Below are 17476 nucleotides of genomic sequence, written 5' to 3'. Positions count from 1 at the left end.
GCCTGTAGTTCCAGCTACTTGGGAGGCTGAAGCAAGAGAATCACCTAAGCCCAGGAGCTGGAGGTTGCTGTGAGCTGCGGTGCTATGGCACCCTACCAAGGGCAACAAAGGGAGACTTTATTTCTAATTTAAAAAAAAAAAGGAGGGTATTTAAGTTTCAAACATCTGGCCTTTTTTTGAGTTTAATACTTGGGTGTGAAGCCCTCCCCCCCCCCACCGTGTGCTTGCATGTTATTAATAATAAAGTTGTATGCCTTTCCCCATGTTAATCTGTCTATTGTCAGTTTGTTTTGTAGACCCAAATTCTTAAGACTTGGGAGTGGTAACAAAGTTCCTTTTATTCCTACAGTCTTCAAAACATTATTTAAGATCTTCAAAACATTATTTAAGAGCGATGAGACTGTTTATCCTTTTCCTCAACTTGAAAAGAAAATGAGAAATCGTAAGAATCTTCACATTGTAAGCTTCCATTTTTTTGTGTGATTTTGAAATATGACTTTTAAACACAATGTGTACAAGTAAATAGCTCTTCACCTGTTGAACTGCTGCCTCAGGTGATTTATGATGGTTTGAGAGAGAAGAAAATATTTTCTTGATTTTCCTTTGAACCATTTAAGTCATAGTTATAAGTCGAATTTTGTATCATCTTCATAATAATTTTACCTTATCTACATGAAGAATTCATACATTTAAGAGGCGTATGCCTCTAACTATTCTCTCATTGTTCTTTATGAGTGATGTGGTATTTCAGTTGCATTAAATCCTAGATTTATGAAATTTTCCTTATTTAACCATAGGATGCTATTAAAACTAAAAGATTATGAATTTTCTTAGTTTGGGCAGGTCTTGATAAATAAATATGAAATGCCTTTCTAAAACAATTAAATTAAGGAGTAAGTTCTTTATAAATCATTTATAATCTGAAAAGATTCATTAAGATTTTTCTAGACAAAAACCTCTAATATAGTGCATTTTTAAACTGTGTTTTGGAAGATAATACGGGGAATCTCAGTCCAAAGCACATTGTGTTTTCTTAAAGTAATGCACGCTGGTGGGTAAGTGGAAGGACAGTGTGGTGGGATGGAATGAGATAGCCCGCAGGAGAGGAGCAGTCACTGGAATAATACGATCAGTGCATCCTGGGTCTCTATGGCAACCAGGGACCCCAGCTGGTCCTTCAACCCAGTTGGGTGTGGAACAGCCCACCTGTGCCAAGTCTTACCCTGCTTTAGAAGCAAATGTTTCATTGCTACATTAAATTGTTCCAAGGATTCCTGGTTTTGAGACTTTAGCGGAGTCTAAATCTCTAATGCACTTATCAAGAAATGTTTTTCTAATATATGCTATAAATTTTCTTTTAAAAAGATACATTTAGAATGAGCACACAGAAATGTATTTTCATGCTTCATTTACAATTCATTAAGGTTTGCAGGGTGATGTGTCAGGAAGTTAGTGGGCTGGTTTCCTGCTGAGTTCTGGGTGTGGTAATGTCCTCTGTGAGTGAGGTTGCGTTTGTAGGGTGCCACTTATTGGAGGCTTAGGAAGGTTTCCAGAGGTCTTGCATCTCCTCCAGGTTGCCTCTCTGTCCTTCTTCTCTTTGTCATTAACTAGTTGTAGGTCCAGAAACAAATTTCTTCGACTTACTGTTTTCCTACCTATAGAACAGGGGTTATAATCGTACTGGTTTCCTTTAGCCATTTGACAGACTCTGAGAAGTCCTTATCATAGCACTCGATAATATTTGCTATTGTCATAATTATCCCTTTAGTTCACCCCAGATAATATATTTCCCCTTTCACTTTCAATGTCTTCTCTAATAAACTCAAGAACATTTCTCTTGCTCATTTTATCACACTTGTTTTCCTTAAACACTTAGTCTCATCCCCCCTAGATGAAGAATGCATGAACACAGACACACACTTCTTAACAGCTCTCTCTGTGAGATCCAGGCTGCTACCTTGAAAAGTGTTCAAGGAAAGGAAAAGATTGAGACTGACTTTGGCCTTCTTAGAACCACAGGAGATACGCTCTTAACCACTGGAGATAACTGGGTATAGGTTATTGGTAACTGCTTATCCCGGAGTTGAGTGTCAAGCAGTGGACACCAGTGATTAAATGTGTTTAACTTCATTGAGACTAAAATCCCCCAAAGTGAGATGAGGCTAATGATACCTCCCAGGAAGATTTGTTTTCCATAGAACACATAAAAGCACACAGTAACGTTCCTAATACTTAACGATTACTTAAATAGTAGCTCTTATTATTACCGTCACTACTGCGGTGCTTTAGGCATGTATCCCTCAGCGTCAGATTTCTTTTAACGTGACTGTCCAGGTACCAGTGTGTGTACTTACTCCAGAGGGCACAGAGGTGAGTGGACACTGAAGATGTAATTTCTTCTTCTTTGTGTTGTTACATAAACAGTGCTAATGCTGGAGTACAGCAGACTTGGTATTGTGAAATAACAGAACAGGGAATGTAGAACAAGAAAAAGTGCTAAGTACACAGTGAATTCATTTATATGTTTTCTAGCTGAATGTGTGTGTGTGTGTATATACACTATGGATTCTCTCTCTGTATAGAGTCAGTTATTTTAAGCATTGAGATAGCTCCTGGATGAGAAAGAACATGAAATACAATGGACAGAAGTATACTTCAGACTTGTTGTGAAAATTTAAATAAAATACTATTATAAATGCTATATATTGCCTATCAGGAAAGACAGGTTCATCGAGGCATTGGTTTTGTTACCTGTGCTGGAGCCACGAGTTCCAGCTCTGATGCCGACTCAGAGTTGAGGGCACTCTTGCCACCACTCAGTTCTGGCTGAGATCTGTGTTCTGAGGACCTGTGAGGAATGCATTGAGGAAATTAATGGACACTGAAAAACACATTCCGCTAGAAATTTAGCCAAGAAATCTGGTTAATGTGGACTGTTAAGAGCCATGGTAACAGAGTGCTCATCAAAATTCTGATGGAAAAGTTAAGTTTTATATATTTCTGTTGTAATGACTACTTTCAGAATTTAAGTGGTTATAATGTACTAGGTTCAGAAATCAGTTCAATTGTGGGCAAAAAGTAAATAAATGCATCATCATTTTTATTACATTAAGTTCTGATTTATGAAAAAATACTGTGCATTTTCTTTTGGGTAGGGGACTTCTTACAAAGTGCCCCAGATCTTTATATGCAATTTGAAATGTCATAGTAAGAGGAGATGTGGGAGGGAACCAGGAACCTGGAACAGGATGCGGTCCTTTAGGAAGCTTCAAAAACATACTGAAATTCAGGAGGCCAGATATTCTTATACGCATCCACGGATCATTCTTAATTATTTCATTTTCTGATATTGTGTGATTGAGTAACTCAGAAAGGATTACCTGTATAACCATAACAATTTAATTTAACTACGACTTACATAACGTGTTGAGTATATTCAAACCCAGGGATACACAGCTGTAACAATGCTGACTCATCAGCACAGTCACATGTTCAGAAAATTATCAACCAACATTGGATCATGGACCACCTCAAATCTTTACTTAACTGAATTGACCTAATTTTGGACAGTTTAACTGATGAAATAATTTAGAGTTTATAGAAGCCACAATAATTAGCATGACTATAGAGGGTTATATATGTGGTTATATGTATTTGGATCGACCTAACTCATTAGCTATTTCATTACATGAGAGAAACGTTTACAAAAGTGACACACACATGGGCTATTTTCCGGGATCAGAATATCTTACCACAGCAGCTCTTTTGATCCAGTTCTAGATGAGCATGGTTTTCTTTCTGCCATTGGATGTCCCTTGCTATTTCGATCTCCATGAAACTGAACGTCATCCCACTTTTCCAGTTGCGTTTGAATGTCTGTCAAGGAGAGAGGAGAGGGCAAGGGGGACAAAGGGAGGGTGAGAGGGGCAGGGAGAAGAGGGAGATTGATTAAGATCAAGAAGTCTTTATTCAAACAAACGCTACTCCACTGATCCTCTCAAGCTCCCAGACCAACTCTTACTTTCTTAGTGTTGCAGAAAATTAAAACATGTGCGGCTAAGTAACAATGAGACCTGTTAAGATAAATTGTGTTTACAGTTAAAGCAGTAAGCAAGTTGTTTTACCTGAATTTATTTCAGAAATGATGTGTGTTGTGAATCCTGTGTGTGAGCTCACAGGCTCTGGGGCACAATGTGCATGTGGAGGTCTTCCCCTGTCGCCCTTTACCTAAGGCTTTGGGGCACCCCTGACATGTTTCCAGAAAGAGACTCCATTTAAAGAGAGGAACTTTGATGTTAGAAAGAGGTGAGAAGAAACCAGAACATATTTTTTTAAATAGCTTTGGTATAGACCACTTAATTTCTCAGCAAAAGAAGGCATTTATAATGAGGATAGAGAGAAAGAAGGTGATGAAAAAAGCCAAGAGAATACTAGAAGCATTTTCTCCCTGTAGCTTAATTCTTAAGGAAAGAACCTGGCATGGTTCTTTGTCATTAACAGGTGTGTGACTGTGAACAAACCACTTAAACAATTATAGAATTTTTTTTTTTTTTGTAGTTTTGGCCGGGGCCAGGCTCAAACCTGCCACCCCCAGTACATGGGGCTGGCACCCCACTCCTTGAGCCACAGGCACCGCCCTAAAGTTTGGTTTTTTCATTTGCAAAATGATTGGTTTGCAGTTCTGGAGGTCTTTTTACCTCTTCTTTTTAAAAATTGCAGTAAAATATACATAACAAAACTTACTGGTGGTTTATACCACCACTGCTTTCATCCCAAACTAAAACTTTGTACCCATTAAATCCTGACTTCCCATTTTCCTTCCCACCAAACCTGGTAACTTCTACTTTCTGTCTCTGTGAATATGACTGCTCTAGGTGCCTCATGTAAGTGGAATCACACCATGTAGGTTGAATATTCCTGATTCAAAATGCTTGGACCAGAAATATGTCTTACTTAGGGTATTTTTGGGTTTGGGAATATTACAAAATGAAATATACAAAATGAAATATCTTAGGGAGGGGACCCAAGTCTCAATGTGAAATTCACTTGTTTCATATGCACTCTAGACACATAGCCTGAAGGTGATTTTACACAGTATTTTTAATAATTTTGTGCATGAAACGAAGTTTTGACTGCATTTGACTGTGACCCATCACATGATGTCAGATGTGGAATTTTCCACTTAATGGCTTTGTGTCAAAATAAAAAAGTTTTGGATTTTGGAGGATTTGTGACTCAGAGTTTTGATTTAGGGCCGCTCAAACTGTATTTGTCCTTTGGGGTCTGGCTTATTTCACTTAGAATAATATCTTCAAAGGTGTCGCAAATTATTCCTTTTTAAGGCTGCCTAACAGTTTATTATATGTATATGTATACCCCATGTTCTGTTTATCTATTATCTATTGATGGGTATTTGAGTTGTTTTCACTTTTTGATATTGTGAATGACACTGCTACTTTTCAACATGCTTTTAAGCTAAGTATTTCTACAACTTCTTTTTTTTTTTTTTTGCAGTTTTTGGCCAGGGCTGGGCTCAAACCTGCCACCCTTGGCATATGGGTCCAGCTCCTTGAGTCACAGGCACCACCCTTTCTACAACTTCTTCATAAGACATTTCTCAAATGCTCATTTACGTGTTTATTGTGTTATATTGTAATATGTTTAATAATACATTCTTACGTGAATGTATAAGTTTCCCCTATTCATTTAACAATTGAATAAACCATGTGGAAACAGCCTCAATGCCCAAAAACCCAGGAATAGAGACTTTATATCTTTTGTATTAACCTGGATGGAAGTGGAACACACTATTCTTGGTAAAGCATCTCAAGAATGGAGAAGCAAGAATCCTATGTATGCAATTCTGATATGAGGACAACTGATGACCTAGTACATGCTGGGGGGTGGGGGAGGGGAGAGCAAGCAGAGGGAAGGAGGGAGGGGGTGGGGGGTCACAGTGTGTGACATACCTTTTGGAGGTGGAACACAATTACAAGAGGGACTTTACTTAGCAAGTGCAATCAATGTAACCGGGTTCTTTGTACCCTCAATGAATCCCCAACAATAAAAAATAAAATAAAATAAAATAAAATAAAATAAAATAGAATAAACCTAGAACACAGGATGGTGAGGAAATAGTAGAGAATAAAATTTTTCTCCAAAAACCAGCCTCAAAGAGGGCAGGGGAGGGGGAATCCTGTGTGGTGACTGGTTTGACCAATTGTTGGTTTTCTTCCCTTTCTTTACCATCTATCCCTTCATGATTCTCATCTGTACCCATGATTGCAAATCCATCCATAGGATTTTGACTTCTAAATATCCATTTTCTGCTCAGCCGTCTTTCTCCAGCTCTAGACATATACGTGTAATAGTTTATGGGACGTACCCGTGGCGAAGTCCCACAGTTTCCTCAAACATAATACTTTCCACTTCGGCCTCCTCCGTCCCTTCTCCTCCTGCGCCTTCTCTCACAGAGCCTGGCACATTTCACAAGTCCCCTTTGCTCACATATATACACATTCACTCAGTCCCTGAGTCTTGTTTTAATATTGTTTTGAATCTTTCTGTTCTTCACAATTTTTCTGTCCCTATTGGGTCTCTATGTTGGTGTCCCTGCCTCTAGTTCTTTTCCTGTACATCCACTAGAGAAGGTTTTTACTAAAATAGTATCTGTTGCCACTACTACTCTGAGTAAAACGCTTCAAACAACACCCTTCCTCCTCTGATCTCAAGGGCGTGGCATCCAAGAACTCTCATTATCAACCACCAGTGACTCCTAGGCTTTCTTCTTACCGTTCTGCCATCCTTGAGTAATACTGCAATCCTTGTATTTACTTGAAAAGACATCTTCCCATGTTTACCTATTTGTACGTGAATCCCTTTCCTTTCTGTACCAGGGATGCCTGGCTGTCCTCCTCACTTCTCTCCTGATCCATCTTTTTCATCTGGCAAATTCCTACTCATTCTTCAAGACTGCTCACAGAGTATCTCCTAGAAGACACTTCTCCCATTGGCTGGGGCAGGGGCCCTGTGAAGGTTCTTGTGTAGTAACTAATGTCGGCTTCCTATTATTGCAGCAAATAGTTAATATTTTATTACAATCACTTAACCATTTTTCTGTCTCTCCACCAGACTGTACAATTCCTAAGGAGCAGAGAGCTTCTATTATTTGCCTTTGTATTCCTGGCACATAGTATATGGAATACAGGAGTACTCAGAGTAATGTTTATTAAACAGATGAATAAATGAGTTCATGACCTCTTAACATGTACCTATTACAGTGACAAGTTATTTTACACATGCGTCCCATTTATTCTTCACAACTTTATGGATAAGCTACTAATGCAACTGTTTTATGAAAGTATATACAGTTTTCACCTCTCAACACACGAACACGTGCACACATACACAGTGCCCCCCATAAATAAATACACCTTTTAAGAAATGAAAAAAACCATATAAGATTGTAATACTTAAAATATACTGATAACAAAAGATGAATACAAGTCACATTTGAGCATGTCTTGTAATTGCAGAAGTCAGACACCACTTGAGTATTATAATTTATTTCTTACAATGTATATACATTTTTGTGGCACCCTCTGCATATTTACACATACCCACATACCGGTCAGTCATAGCCAGGGAAGATACATGTTCCCCTGGGCTTTCCCAAATGTCTGCTACTTTCCTTTTTCCTGAGAAATGGGAACTTAATTTGTCTGGGTCTAGGAGCTGAGGATTAAGTTCATAAGATGCAGAGTACAGCAGATACATGTATGGGCTTTGACGTTAACTAGAGCTAGGTTCAAATTTCAGCTCTTCTTACAAACTGTGAGATCTTGGGCAAGTAAAAATTTTAAAACCAAGTTCCTCATGTGTTTCCAGGAGTTGTGACCATGCAATAAGATAATTTATGTAAGCCATGTAGCACAGTCCTGGACACTGTCAGCCCCAATACACAGTGGCTGTTACAACTGTCTATTACATGTTACCATTTCATCTGGTGGTCCCTGGGCCCGGGATTAGAATTGTTCATTCACATGTTTCTCTCTCCTGCCTTAGACTAAGTATTCTTAGAGAGCAAGATTCTCATTTTACTTTTATTTGTAATTCAGGTGCTTAGCATGGGGCCTGGCAGCTATCAGAACTCAGTACTTGTGGGTTAAATAAACAAATGAATGAATCAATGCCAGGTAGGCAAGGTTGGGCTCCCCAAACACTATTTAATCTAAGCACCAAAGAAGCTATGTCCTGCCTAATTTCCTGCATGGGATTACCTTTTCCATGTTCCTTGTTCATTGTTTTAATGCCACTTGTGGAACTTCCCCACCGTATCCACCCCAGCGGGCAGGCGGAGCAGCAGCCCCTCCAAGCCATTTATTGCCTTACCTAAATCAAGGGGTGACATCTCCGGGCCTCTGAGGGGCTGGCCTCTCTGCTCAGCCTCCGCACTGATGAGGTCAGATCCATCGGCCTTTTTCTTGAGGGATGAGGTTTTGGACGAGGGTTCTGCCTTCTTAGCTTTGGTTTGGGTTTGAGAGACTGGTTCACTCAGGTCCAGGAGATCTAAGCCAGTGGTCAACACTACCAGAAATGGAAAAGGTTAAGGTAAGCTGATTAATTGCTCTGAAATCATTTTTAAAAATAGGTTTTAATTGGGGACAGAAGCATTTTGTGTTTGTAGGATAGGTTAGAAACACCAGATTAGGTGAGGTCACTACCGATTAGTAAAGGCACTTGGTTAGCCTGAGGAGTCTGCCGCACACTCCCCTATCAACTTGCGATCAGCTAGGAAGACAGGGCTTAGGGCAACTTCAGCAGTGACGAAGTTTTAGACAAAATTGAAATTTTAAAACTGAATCTCAGTGTGGGTACCATTTACTTTTTAATTTTCTTTTATTTATACTGAAGGTTTATTTTAGATTGTGGTTTTTCCAGAGAAGGGTCAATCTATCCTACTCAGAGATTTAGTGAAGTTTTTGAATGTCTTTGTGTTTTAATTTTAAACAATAAAGTATATGGACTGTAATGGAATGCTGTTAATCATCTTTTATTTAATTAAGCAGTTCAATCAGAATGGCATGCTGTTCAGGCTGATGCTAGAGAGGTGTTTTATAATCCGTAGCTGATGGATAGGTACACATTAATGCCTTTGCTGTTTAATATGCAAATTTAAATTCCAATGTAACAAACTGGAAAACTATTACCCTCTTCTAGTAGGTTGTCTTAGATACTCTAATGAATGCAGAAGTAAAGTAATTTGTTCAAATGCAACCCAGGCAAATGAGAATGTAAAAAGCAAGTTTTATAACCTTCAAGTCTCCTTTCTTTTACAGTGCAAGTAACCAGCGTTTGAAGAGTTCATTGTGAGAAATGGAAATCCGTCTAGCCCTCCCTCCCCACCAGCCCTGATGCTTCACTGCAGTCAGAGAAGCTGGTTCTGGGCCGCTCGGTGACATGCTGGCCCCGGGTCTCCTCACTCAACTCTGAGGAAAGCTCCTGCAGGTCAGAGGGACTCCTTGGCACGGTCTGAATGAGCCCTGCACCTCTCCTTCTCTGTTTCCCCCAGCTTTCCCGCTAGGAGGGGGACGGATTTGTGTCGATGTCTCAGTCCTCGTCCATCTGCTCTCCCTTGGCACTCAGGGCAGGATCACAGCTCAACTGAATACACCACCAGAATTTCCTTAGTAGGGCATAGCCTTCCTTCATGAGCTAACCATTCCTGTAGGGTCCCTAAAGTGGTATGTCTAGATATACTCTTAAAAATTTTGTTTTCTGATTTTTTTTTTTTTTTAGATTCTTACTTTTTCACCTGGGTAGAGTACCATGGTCTCAGCCTAGCTTACAGCAACCTCAAACTCCTGGGCTCAAGGGATCCTCCTGTCTCAGCCTCCCAGGATCTGGGACTATAGGCACCTGCCACAATGCCCGGCTGTTTTTTTCTATTTTTAGTAGTCTAACTCTTGCTCAGGCTGATCTCCAACTCCTGAACTCAAGGACTCCTCCCACGTCAGCCTCCCAGAGTGCTAGGATTATCAGCATGAGCCACCATGCCCAGCCTTTTTTTCTGATTCTAATCCCAAGTCACAATGGTTCAATGTTGTTGGCAAAGTAGAAAAATCTGGCTCTATTGCTGCTTAGCTGTAACTTAAGGCAAGTTTTTTGACCTCTCTGAATTTCAGTTTCCTCATCTGAGAAATGAGGAATTGGTGTGAGTGAGGATAAATGATCCCTCGTGCGTGGAGTCCCAGGCACCTGACAAGTCCTCACACAGAAGGCCCAGGCAAGAGGCCCAGTCGCCACCAGCTGAGGAAGGAGGTGGCTTGGAGGTCAAGCGACTCCCTCTCCTTTCCTTTGGGCTGATCTGCTACTGTCCCTGTTCCTTTGTATTGGAGAAGGAATCAGACTCATACTCTGACAGAAGAGGAAAGGTGCTGGGGAGAAGGCTGAGGATGAGGCGAAGACCTCGGCGCTCTAGAGGATCCTGTGAGGTAAATTTATCACACGACAGGCTGAGTGTCAGTTTATACGGCTGAGTCCCCCTGAGGAGATGGAAACCACCTTTTAGATGCAGCGGCTCCCTGAGCTGTGAGCAGCGTTTTGTGACTAGGAAGTACTTGAACGCAGGGGAAGAAGCGGCTTTCAGAGCGATGCTGCCAGGCTTTATGTCTGAAATTTGAACTTGGGAGGCAGCCAAGACAGGCTAGAATGCCGCGCAGTTCACATTCATTGAATGTTTCAATAGAAGTTTCCAGACCTCTGTTCTGTTGGCATTAAGTCTGAGTCCACTGATTACCACTGAGTCTACTGTTAATAGACTGATAACAGAAGGGGGAGTGATGACAGGCTATGGAACGCTGTATATGTCTTCTTACCAGTTGTACAAACAATTAAGAATTAGTCACTTGCTCCTGGACTTCTTTTAGAGGCAAATTATATAGGAATCATCTCTTTGTATATAGGAAGTACATGCATTACGGACTAATAGCTGGTGGGTGTTAATTTAGTTCCATATCTGCTTTCACCATTCAGGATACTAAATTGCTGTAGGAATGAATTGCAAATTCAAACTCGGCTCAGTAGGGTTCTCTCCCCTTCTGAAGTGTCCTGGCCACTTCCCATGTTTGTTCTGAGGGCTCTTTCCCTCTGCTCTTTCCTTCTCACACGTGAAACAGATGCTTGGCACACACAAAAGGCCTAACTGGTCATCCAGTGATGAAGAAGGTGCCCTGGAGGTCAGACGGCAAGCACTGGCGCTGACAGTCCCTGGGTGCAGCCTTTCATTCTCAGAAGAAAGACAATCACATTTTAGTGTGTGTCCTCTTTAGTTAGGACTTAAAAACACGGGTCTTATTGCTCCATGTGGGCTTCAAAGACACATGTCTCGGTATGGGAGGGAGTGTCTCCTCTGCTGAGTCTCATAAACCCTTTTTTAAAGCTTCTTTAGGTGCATGGGTTCAAATATCTGTGTGCTTAAGAGCACAGAGGACACGGTGGCACCCATAGCTCAGTGGGTAGGGCGTCGGCCACACACACTGAGGCTGGCGGGTTCAAACCCAGCCCAGGTCAGCTAAAACAACAATGACAACTGCAACAACAATAACAAAATAGCCAGGAGTTGTGGTGGGCACCTGTAATCCCAGCTACTTGGGAGGCTGAGGCAAGAGAATCACTTAAGCCCAAAGAGTTTGAGGTTTTTGTGAGCTGTGATGCCACAGCACTCTACTGAGGGTAACATAATAAGACTTTGTCTCCAAAAAAACAAGCACAGAGGACAGCCTCTTCCTTCGGGGAATGTGAAAACATACGCATAGGTCTGTATGTGAGTACGGGAGTGTGTCTGTGTGCGTGTGTGGACCCAATGCAGCTGCATGGACTGTGGGGTCCCACGTCATGCCCTCCACTTCCATCTGCTACAGCTCGGCCCAGTGTCTTCTGAACAGCTCTAGACTTGCCAGTCACCTCTCATAGCACTTTGTCCTATTTTCGTCACTGCAGTTCAGCTAGCCCATTTTGGTACCTTGATGCTATAAAGTCATTCTGCATAAAATAAGGGAGCACAGGACAGTGGTTATGACTGCCTGGGTTCAAACCCTCACCCTGCCTGGCACTGGCTGTGTGACTGTGGGCAATCTACTTATCTTCTCTGAGCCTTAGCTTCTGACTACTTAAAAAAGGATAAAACTCTACTTCATGGAATAAAGCATTACATAAATTGCTTTATCTAAATCCCCTAGAACAACACTAGAAACACAGTAATAATTCAAATAAATATTTATTCTACTAGGAGACTTTACTGAAAGCACTCATGCTTGAGGCACACTCTGTACATGAGGTTGGAAATTTTTATAAAAAGTATTTATTGAGTATATTGCAATATGGTAAGTTCTTACAAATGTTTCTTTCTTTAATCCATATAACAGCCTGGGAAAAAGGCACTACTAGCCTAATTTTACATATGAGAAATTGAGGCTTGAAGACATTAAGTGACTTATCCCAAGTCACTTAATACTTGGGTGTGGTATAATACTGCCTCCTCCAGTAATCCACATTCTAACCTCATGTTTCTTTTTTTTTTTTTTTTTTTTGAGACAGAGCCTCAAGCTGTCCCCCTGGGTAGAGTGCCGTGGCATTACAGCTCACAGTAACCTCCTACTCCTGGGCTCAAGCGAGTCTCTTGCCTCCGCCTCCCAAGTAGCTGGGACCACAGGTGCCCGCCACAACACCTGGCTATTTTTTGGTTGCAGCCATCATTGTTGTTTGGCGGGTCCGGGCTGGGGATTCGAACCCGCCACCTTAGGTGTACGTGGCTGGCGCCTTAGCCGGGTGAGCTATAGGCGCCGAGCCCTAACCTCATGTTTCTGTGAATATGTTACCTTGATGTGTCACATGGCAAAAGGGACTTTGCAGAAGTAATTGAGTTATGAACTTTGAGATGGGGAGATTAATCTGGGATAATCTGGGTGTGCCCAGTGTAATCACAAGTGCTCTTATAAAAGGGAGTCAGGAGAGCCAGAGACAGAGAAGGGGATGAAAGTTGGTGGTGGAGGGAGGGGGATGAGGGAGAGAAAAAGAGGGAGAAAGAAAGACAGGGAATGCTGGTTCTGAAGACGGAGTAGGAACCCTACACCAACACGTCGTAGGTGTTCTCTGGAAGTGAGCAAAGGCAAGGAAATGAGTTCTAGAGCCTCCAGGGGAAGATAGCCATGTTGACATCTTGATGGCAGGCTGATACATTTGTGTTGTTTTAAGCCACTAAATTTGTGGTAATTTGTTACAGCAGCAATGGGAAACTAATACATGTGGTATATTCGTGTCCTTTGCAGGATTCAGGTCCTGTCTCTCCGAAGCCTGCCTTCTGCAGCACTCCCCTCTAGGCTTGTTCTCAACCTGAAGGTGGGGTGCTGATTCTTTTGATATTGACATGGCTTTGATTTTTGTTTTGTTTGCTTGTTTAGCTGTTGATTATTTGGCAGTTTGGGTAGTTTGGGCATGATTTAAATAGCTGGCAATTTTAGAAACTTTTGGCTTTTTGATAATCTAACTTGACCAGTTAGAATTTCGTAAAGGCAGAATATTATCAAGTTACCAAAGTATTCGTTTTCAAGCATCTCAAGGATGCCTGATTGATCCAGAAGGCTTCCACAGGGGACTGAAAAGATTTATAAATGCCAGCATACATGGGCCTTGGGTGGGGAGCCTACCTAAGGTGGTCAGAACAAAACAAGTACCTACTGGGAAGCCCCGGTTGATACCTTGGTGGTAAGCACAATACAATTAACACTCTACAGGGTGAAGAGCCTCAGATTTTAGTTAGTTTCACTACAAGGAGTGGCCGCAGACTACGGAGCAGGGGTCCTCAAATTTTTTAAACAGGGGGCCAGTTCACTGTCCCTTAGACCATTGGAGGGCCAGACTGCAGGGCCTGGGATGAGTCGGCTGCTAAGCAGGACAGGCAGCGGCAAAAATACCCAACGGGCCGGATAAATGTCCTCGGTGGGCTGCATGTGGCCCCCGGGCCATAGTTTGAGGACGCCTGCTACAGAGCATGGGGCCACCCTGACTGGGACAGCGATGGGTGTGCCTCACAGGCTGACAGGGCCTTGGTTCTGCCACGAGAGCTGCCCGGCACCTCAGAAAATACAGCTGGCGTTCTCAGACACAATGGCTATAAAACATAGTCCTTTGGGTATAGTTTTGCCAGTGATGTCAAATATAACCTAGACTTAACTAATTCTGTCAACTTTTTCTTTTTTCTTTTTAATTAGGATAGGTAATTAAAATTTTCGTACTTCTCAAATTTCTCAGGTCTCCCAAGAGACATACCCTGGAGTTCATGGCCACTGGGACTTCACAAAAATGTATTTTGTAAATGTTACAGTCATTTTTCAGTTAGGATATTTTACTAGGTGGCTATGGCAGGATTATAAACTTTGTTAAGGGTAGCTCTTTAATTATATAAAAGAAATATAGGCCCTTACATTTAATTATTTAGGTCTCATATGAAGGAGTGAGATACAAATTTTTTTCTTTTTTTTTTTTGAGATAGAGCCTCAAGCTTTCCCCCTGGGTAGAGTGCCGTGGCATCACAACTCACAGCAACCTCCAACTCCTGGGCTCAAGCGAGTCTCTTGCCTCAGCCTCCCAAGTAGGACCACAGGGGCTCACCACAATGCCCGGCTATTTTTTGGTTGCAGCCATCATTGTTGTTTTGGTGGGCCTGGGCTGGATTTGAACCCGCCACCGTAGGTGTATGTGGCTGGGGCCTTAGCCACTTGAGCCATAGGTGCCGAGCCTACAAATTTTTTTAAAGCATGAAAAATGCTTCTTTTATAGTAACTGTTCACCTAATGACTCAAGTTTATGGATAAAAATGCTTTTAGAATTATGTAGCTTGATATATACAAACCAACAGTTCCCTGTTTTTCTGGACTTTTAGAAAAGAGTCTGTTCTGCAGTTTTTGGCCGGGGCTGGGTTTGAACCCACCACCTCCAGCATATGGGGATGGCGCCCTACTCCTTTGAGCCACAGGCACTGCCCTAGAAAAGAGTCTGTTCTGTACTTTGACATTTATTACATTTGTTAGGAGATTTCAGAGCAACCGGTTGTTGTTGCAAAATTTATTGTATTACTTATGCTATAATTTAATCACTGCTGAAAAATAGCTATTGTCTAGTCACTTTCAGGGTATTTGCTGCATGAATTTGGGTGTTTGTATTTATTTGTCATTTTAAATGAAAGATATTAGCAATCATTTTAGCTTACCTACCATCTAGGGATTCAGTTTGAGAGGCCAAGGGATTTCCATTTCAGGTGAATTAAAGAGAATTTAAGATGTTAATGGAAAAAAATGGAGAATTTCCTTATTTCATCAGCTTGAAGTTATCATCATGGGATAACAAAAAGTTAATCCTAGTGTACAAACATGCAGAATGTAAAGTAAGAAAATTAGAACATGTAAGAAAAAATTATAATTTATAACTTCTATGAGGCAAAAGATAACATTCTTTTTAGGGTTTGTAGAGAAAAAAAAACCCATCATTTGACTGCCGTTGGGAAAAGATAAATATTTCCTATACTTTTTACTTTGTATTGATTTTTATGAGAATAGTATTTGTTGGAAATTTTAAAAATGTAATGTTTCTGCCTTGGGATATGCTTTTAAGTTTTAAATATATCCTATCAAAGAAGTATCTTCCTCCAGGATAAAAATCATTGTGAAGCAGATGTACTGAATACTGAGGCTGAGGGAAAAATTTCAGTCTCAGAACACTGTTTTTCCAGGTCTCCTACTCTGGAGAGGATTATGAACTGAATTGTGATTCCCAAAATGTTTTTGTCAAATTCCAATACTCAGTAGTTCAGATGATATGCCCCCTTTTTTGGAAATAGAGTCCATGGAGATGCAATTAAAGATGAGGTCATACAGTATTGGAGTAGGGTGGGTTTCTGTTCTAACATGACTGCTGTCCCTTAAAAACGGGGGAGATTTGGACACAGAGACAGATACACAAACAGGGAGACCCAGACATGGAAAATACCACGTGAAGACTGGAGTTACGCCGTTACAGAGCAAGAGCTACCAGGAGCCAGGAGAGGGAGAGGGCCCTGAAGCAGGTCCTTCCCAAGCACGCCAGAAGGAACTCAGTCCTGCTGACAACTTAATTTTGGCCTTCCAGCCTCCAGAACGATCTGTTGTTCAATCCACTCAGTTTGTGATACTTTGTCACAGCAGCCCTAGGACTAATACAGAGGGCAATGTTGTAGATATCAGAATTTGCAAGCGTTTACACATTCTTTTGATTTTTTTCCTCCAATATTTCATAGGTCTTTTAAATGTTAGAACAATCAAGGTGCAAAGTAGCTTTTGAGTCAAATCTTACGCGGCTCTCTCAGGGGGCCCCTCCTAAATGCCTTAGTTTTCCCATCAGAGAGAAATGGAGAGAGGAAGCAAAACCTATCACCCTGTGGAATTCTCCTGGCTTCGCTTGCAGTTGGTGACACATGGCTCTTTCTGGTTTTCTGGCTCTCCAGTTTTGGAAGGGAGAGCTCTAGTTTCATAGATCAGGAAGATGAATCTGATCTGATCTTATCTGAACTTTTTAATTTCTGGCCTAAAATGTACCAAGTACCATTTCATTTTCTCGATTACTCAAAGTGATAGTTGGAGTTAGAAAATGATTGTTTTGGTGGGATATGAGAAAAACTAATGCAATTGAAAACAGGAAGTGCTGAGAAAACTAACTGTTCTTGCATGACACTAACAGACATAGTTATCCCAGTTGGAGTTCATACTGTGTGGAGCCCTTTTATAAATTTTGTCATTTAATCTTCCCAAGTGACTTCTGAAACACAGATGAAGAAACTGAGGCTTAGTTAAGAAATTTGTTTGCAGACACAGAGCTGGGGTTTGAACGCATGGCGTCTGACCCCAGAAACGGCAGACTGTGTCTCATGTTAGTTACTCATGTTGTAATTTTTAGCATTTTGGAAAAATTTGGAAAATTTGGAAAATTTGGAAAAATCACAATTTTCTTCACCTGCGATTTCTTTGCTTTGAAATACAATGAAAACACACAAGCCAGCAGCAAGCTGAGGCCGTGATGGCAAGACGAACTGATTTTAACAAGATGCCATGTGATCATCCTTCTCTTTCTCCACTAAATTCTGTTCTGCACTTCCAATATACCCTCTGATTCTGAGCAGCATTTTTCATTCTTATTTGAACAACATGCCTCTCAATGTGAGCTAATGAAATCGATGCAGAAAGTTTGCCTCTGCTGGGGAAAGGTAACTCACGCTAATGGGGCTTGTACTCACTCCTTGGAGTAATACTTACTGAGGGCCTGTTACTGTGTGTGCCAGGCTCTGGCAAATGATAGTTTATCTCAGAAGGTTTAATTCCAGAAGCAAGTTCAAACAAACTGTTGTAAGAGAGAGCAAGAGCAAGTTTCTTTCTTTCTTTCTTTTCTT

General features: G+C 41.2%; 1 protein-coding gene across 10 annotated transcripts in view; it reads right to left on the bottom strand.

The window, feature by feature from the left end:
* PEX5L (peroxisomal biogenesis factor 5 like) overlaps window positions 1-17476 on the bottom strand; it is a 186581-nt gene that overhangs the window by 73959 nt on the left and 95146 nt on the right. For 5 of the 10 annotated variants that reach the window (XM_012807913.1, XM_003794273.2, XM_023515753.1 and 2 more), the window contains 3 exons: window positions 8392-8586; window positions 3753-3876; window positions 2752-2848 (listed from right to left, as the gene is read on the bottom strand). In XM_012807913.1, coding sequence (XP_012663367.1) covers window positions 2752-2848; window positions 3753-3876; window positions 8392-8410 — 240 coding nt within the window. In that variant the 5' untranslated portion in view covers window positions 8411-8586. The remainder of the gene's footprint in view (window positions 1-2751; window positions 2849-3752; window positions 3877-8391; window positions 8587-17476) is intronic. The other 5 variants (XM_012807912.1, XM_023515755.1, XM_023515757.1 and 2 more) reach the window with 1 other exon arrangement.

The sequence above is a fragment of the Otolemur garnettii genome, unplaced genomic scaffold (assembly GCF_000181295.1).
Source record: "Otolemur garnettii isolate 467f Iridium unplaced genomic scaffold, OtoGar3 scaffold00078, whole genome shotgun sequence".
NCBI classification, from domain to species: Eukaryota; Metazoa; Chordata; class Mammalia; order Primates; family Galagidae; genus Otolemur; species Otolemur garnettii.
The sequence above is the reverse complement of the archived record's forward strand: the minus strand, read 5'-3'. Positions and strand labels throughout refer to the sequence as shown.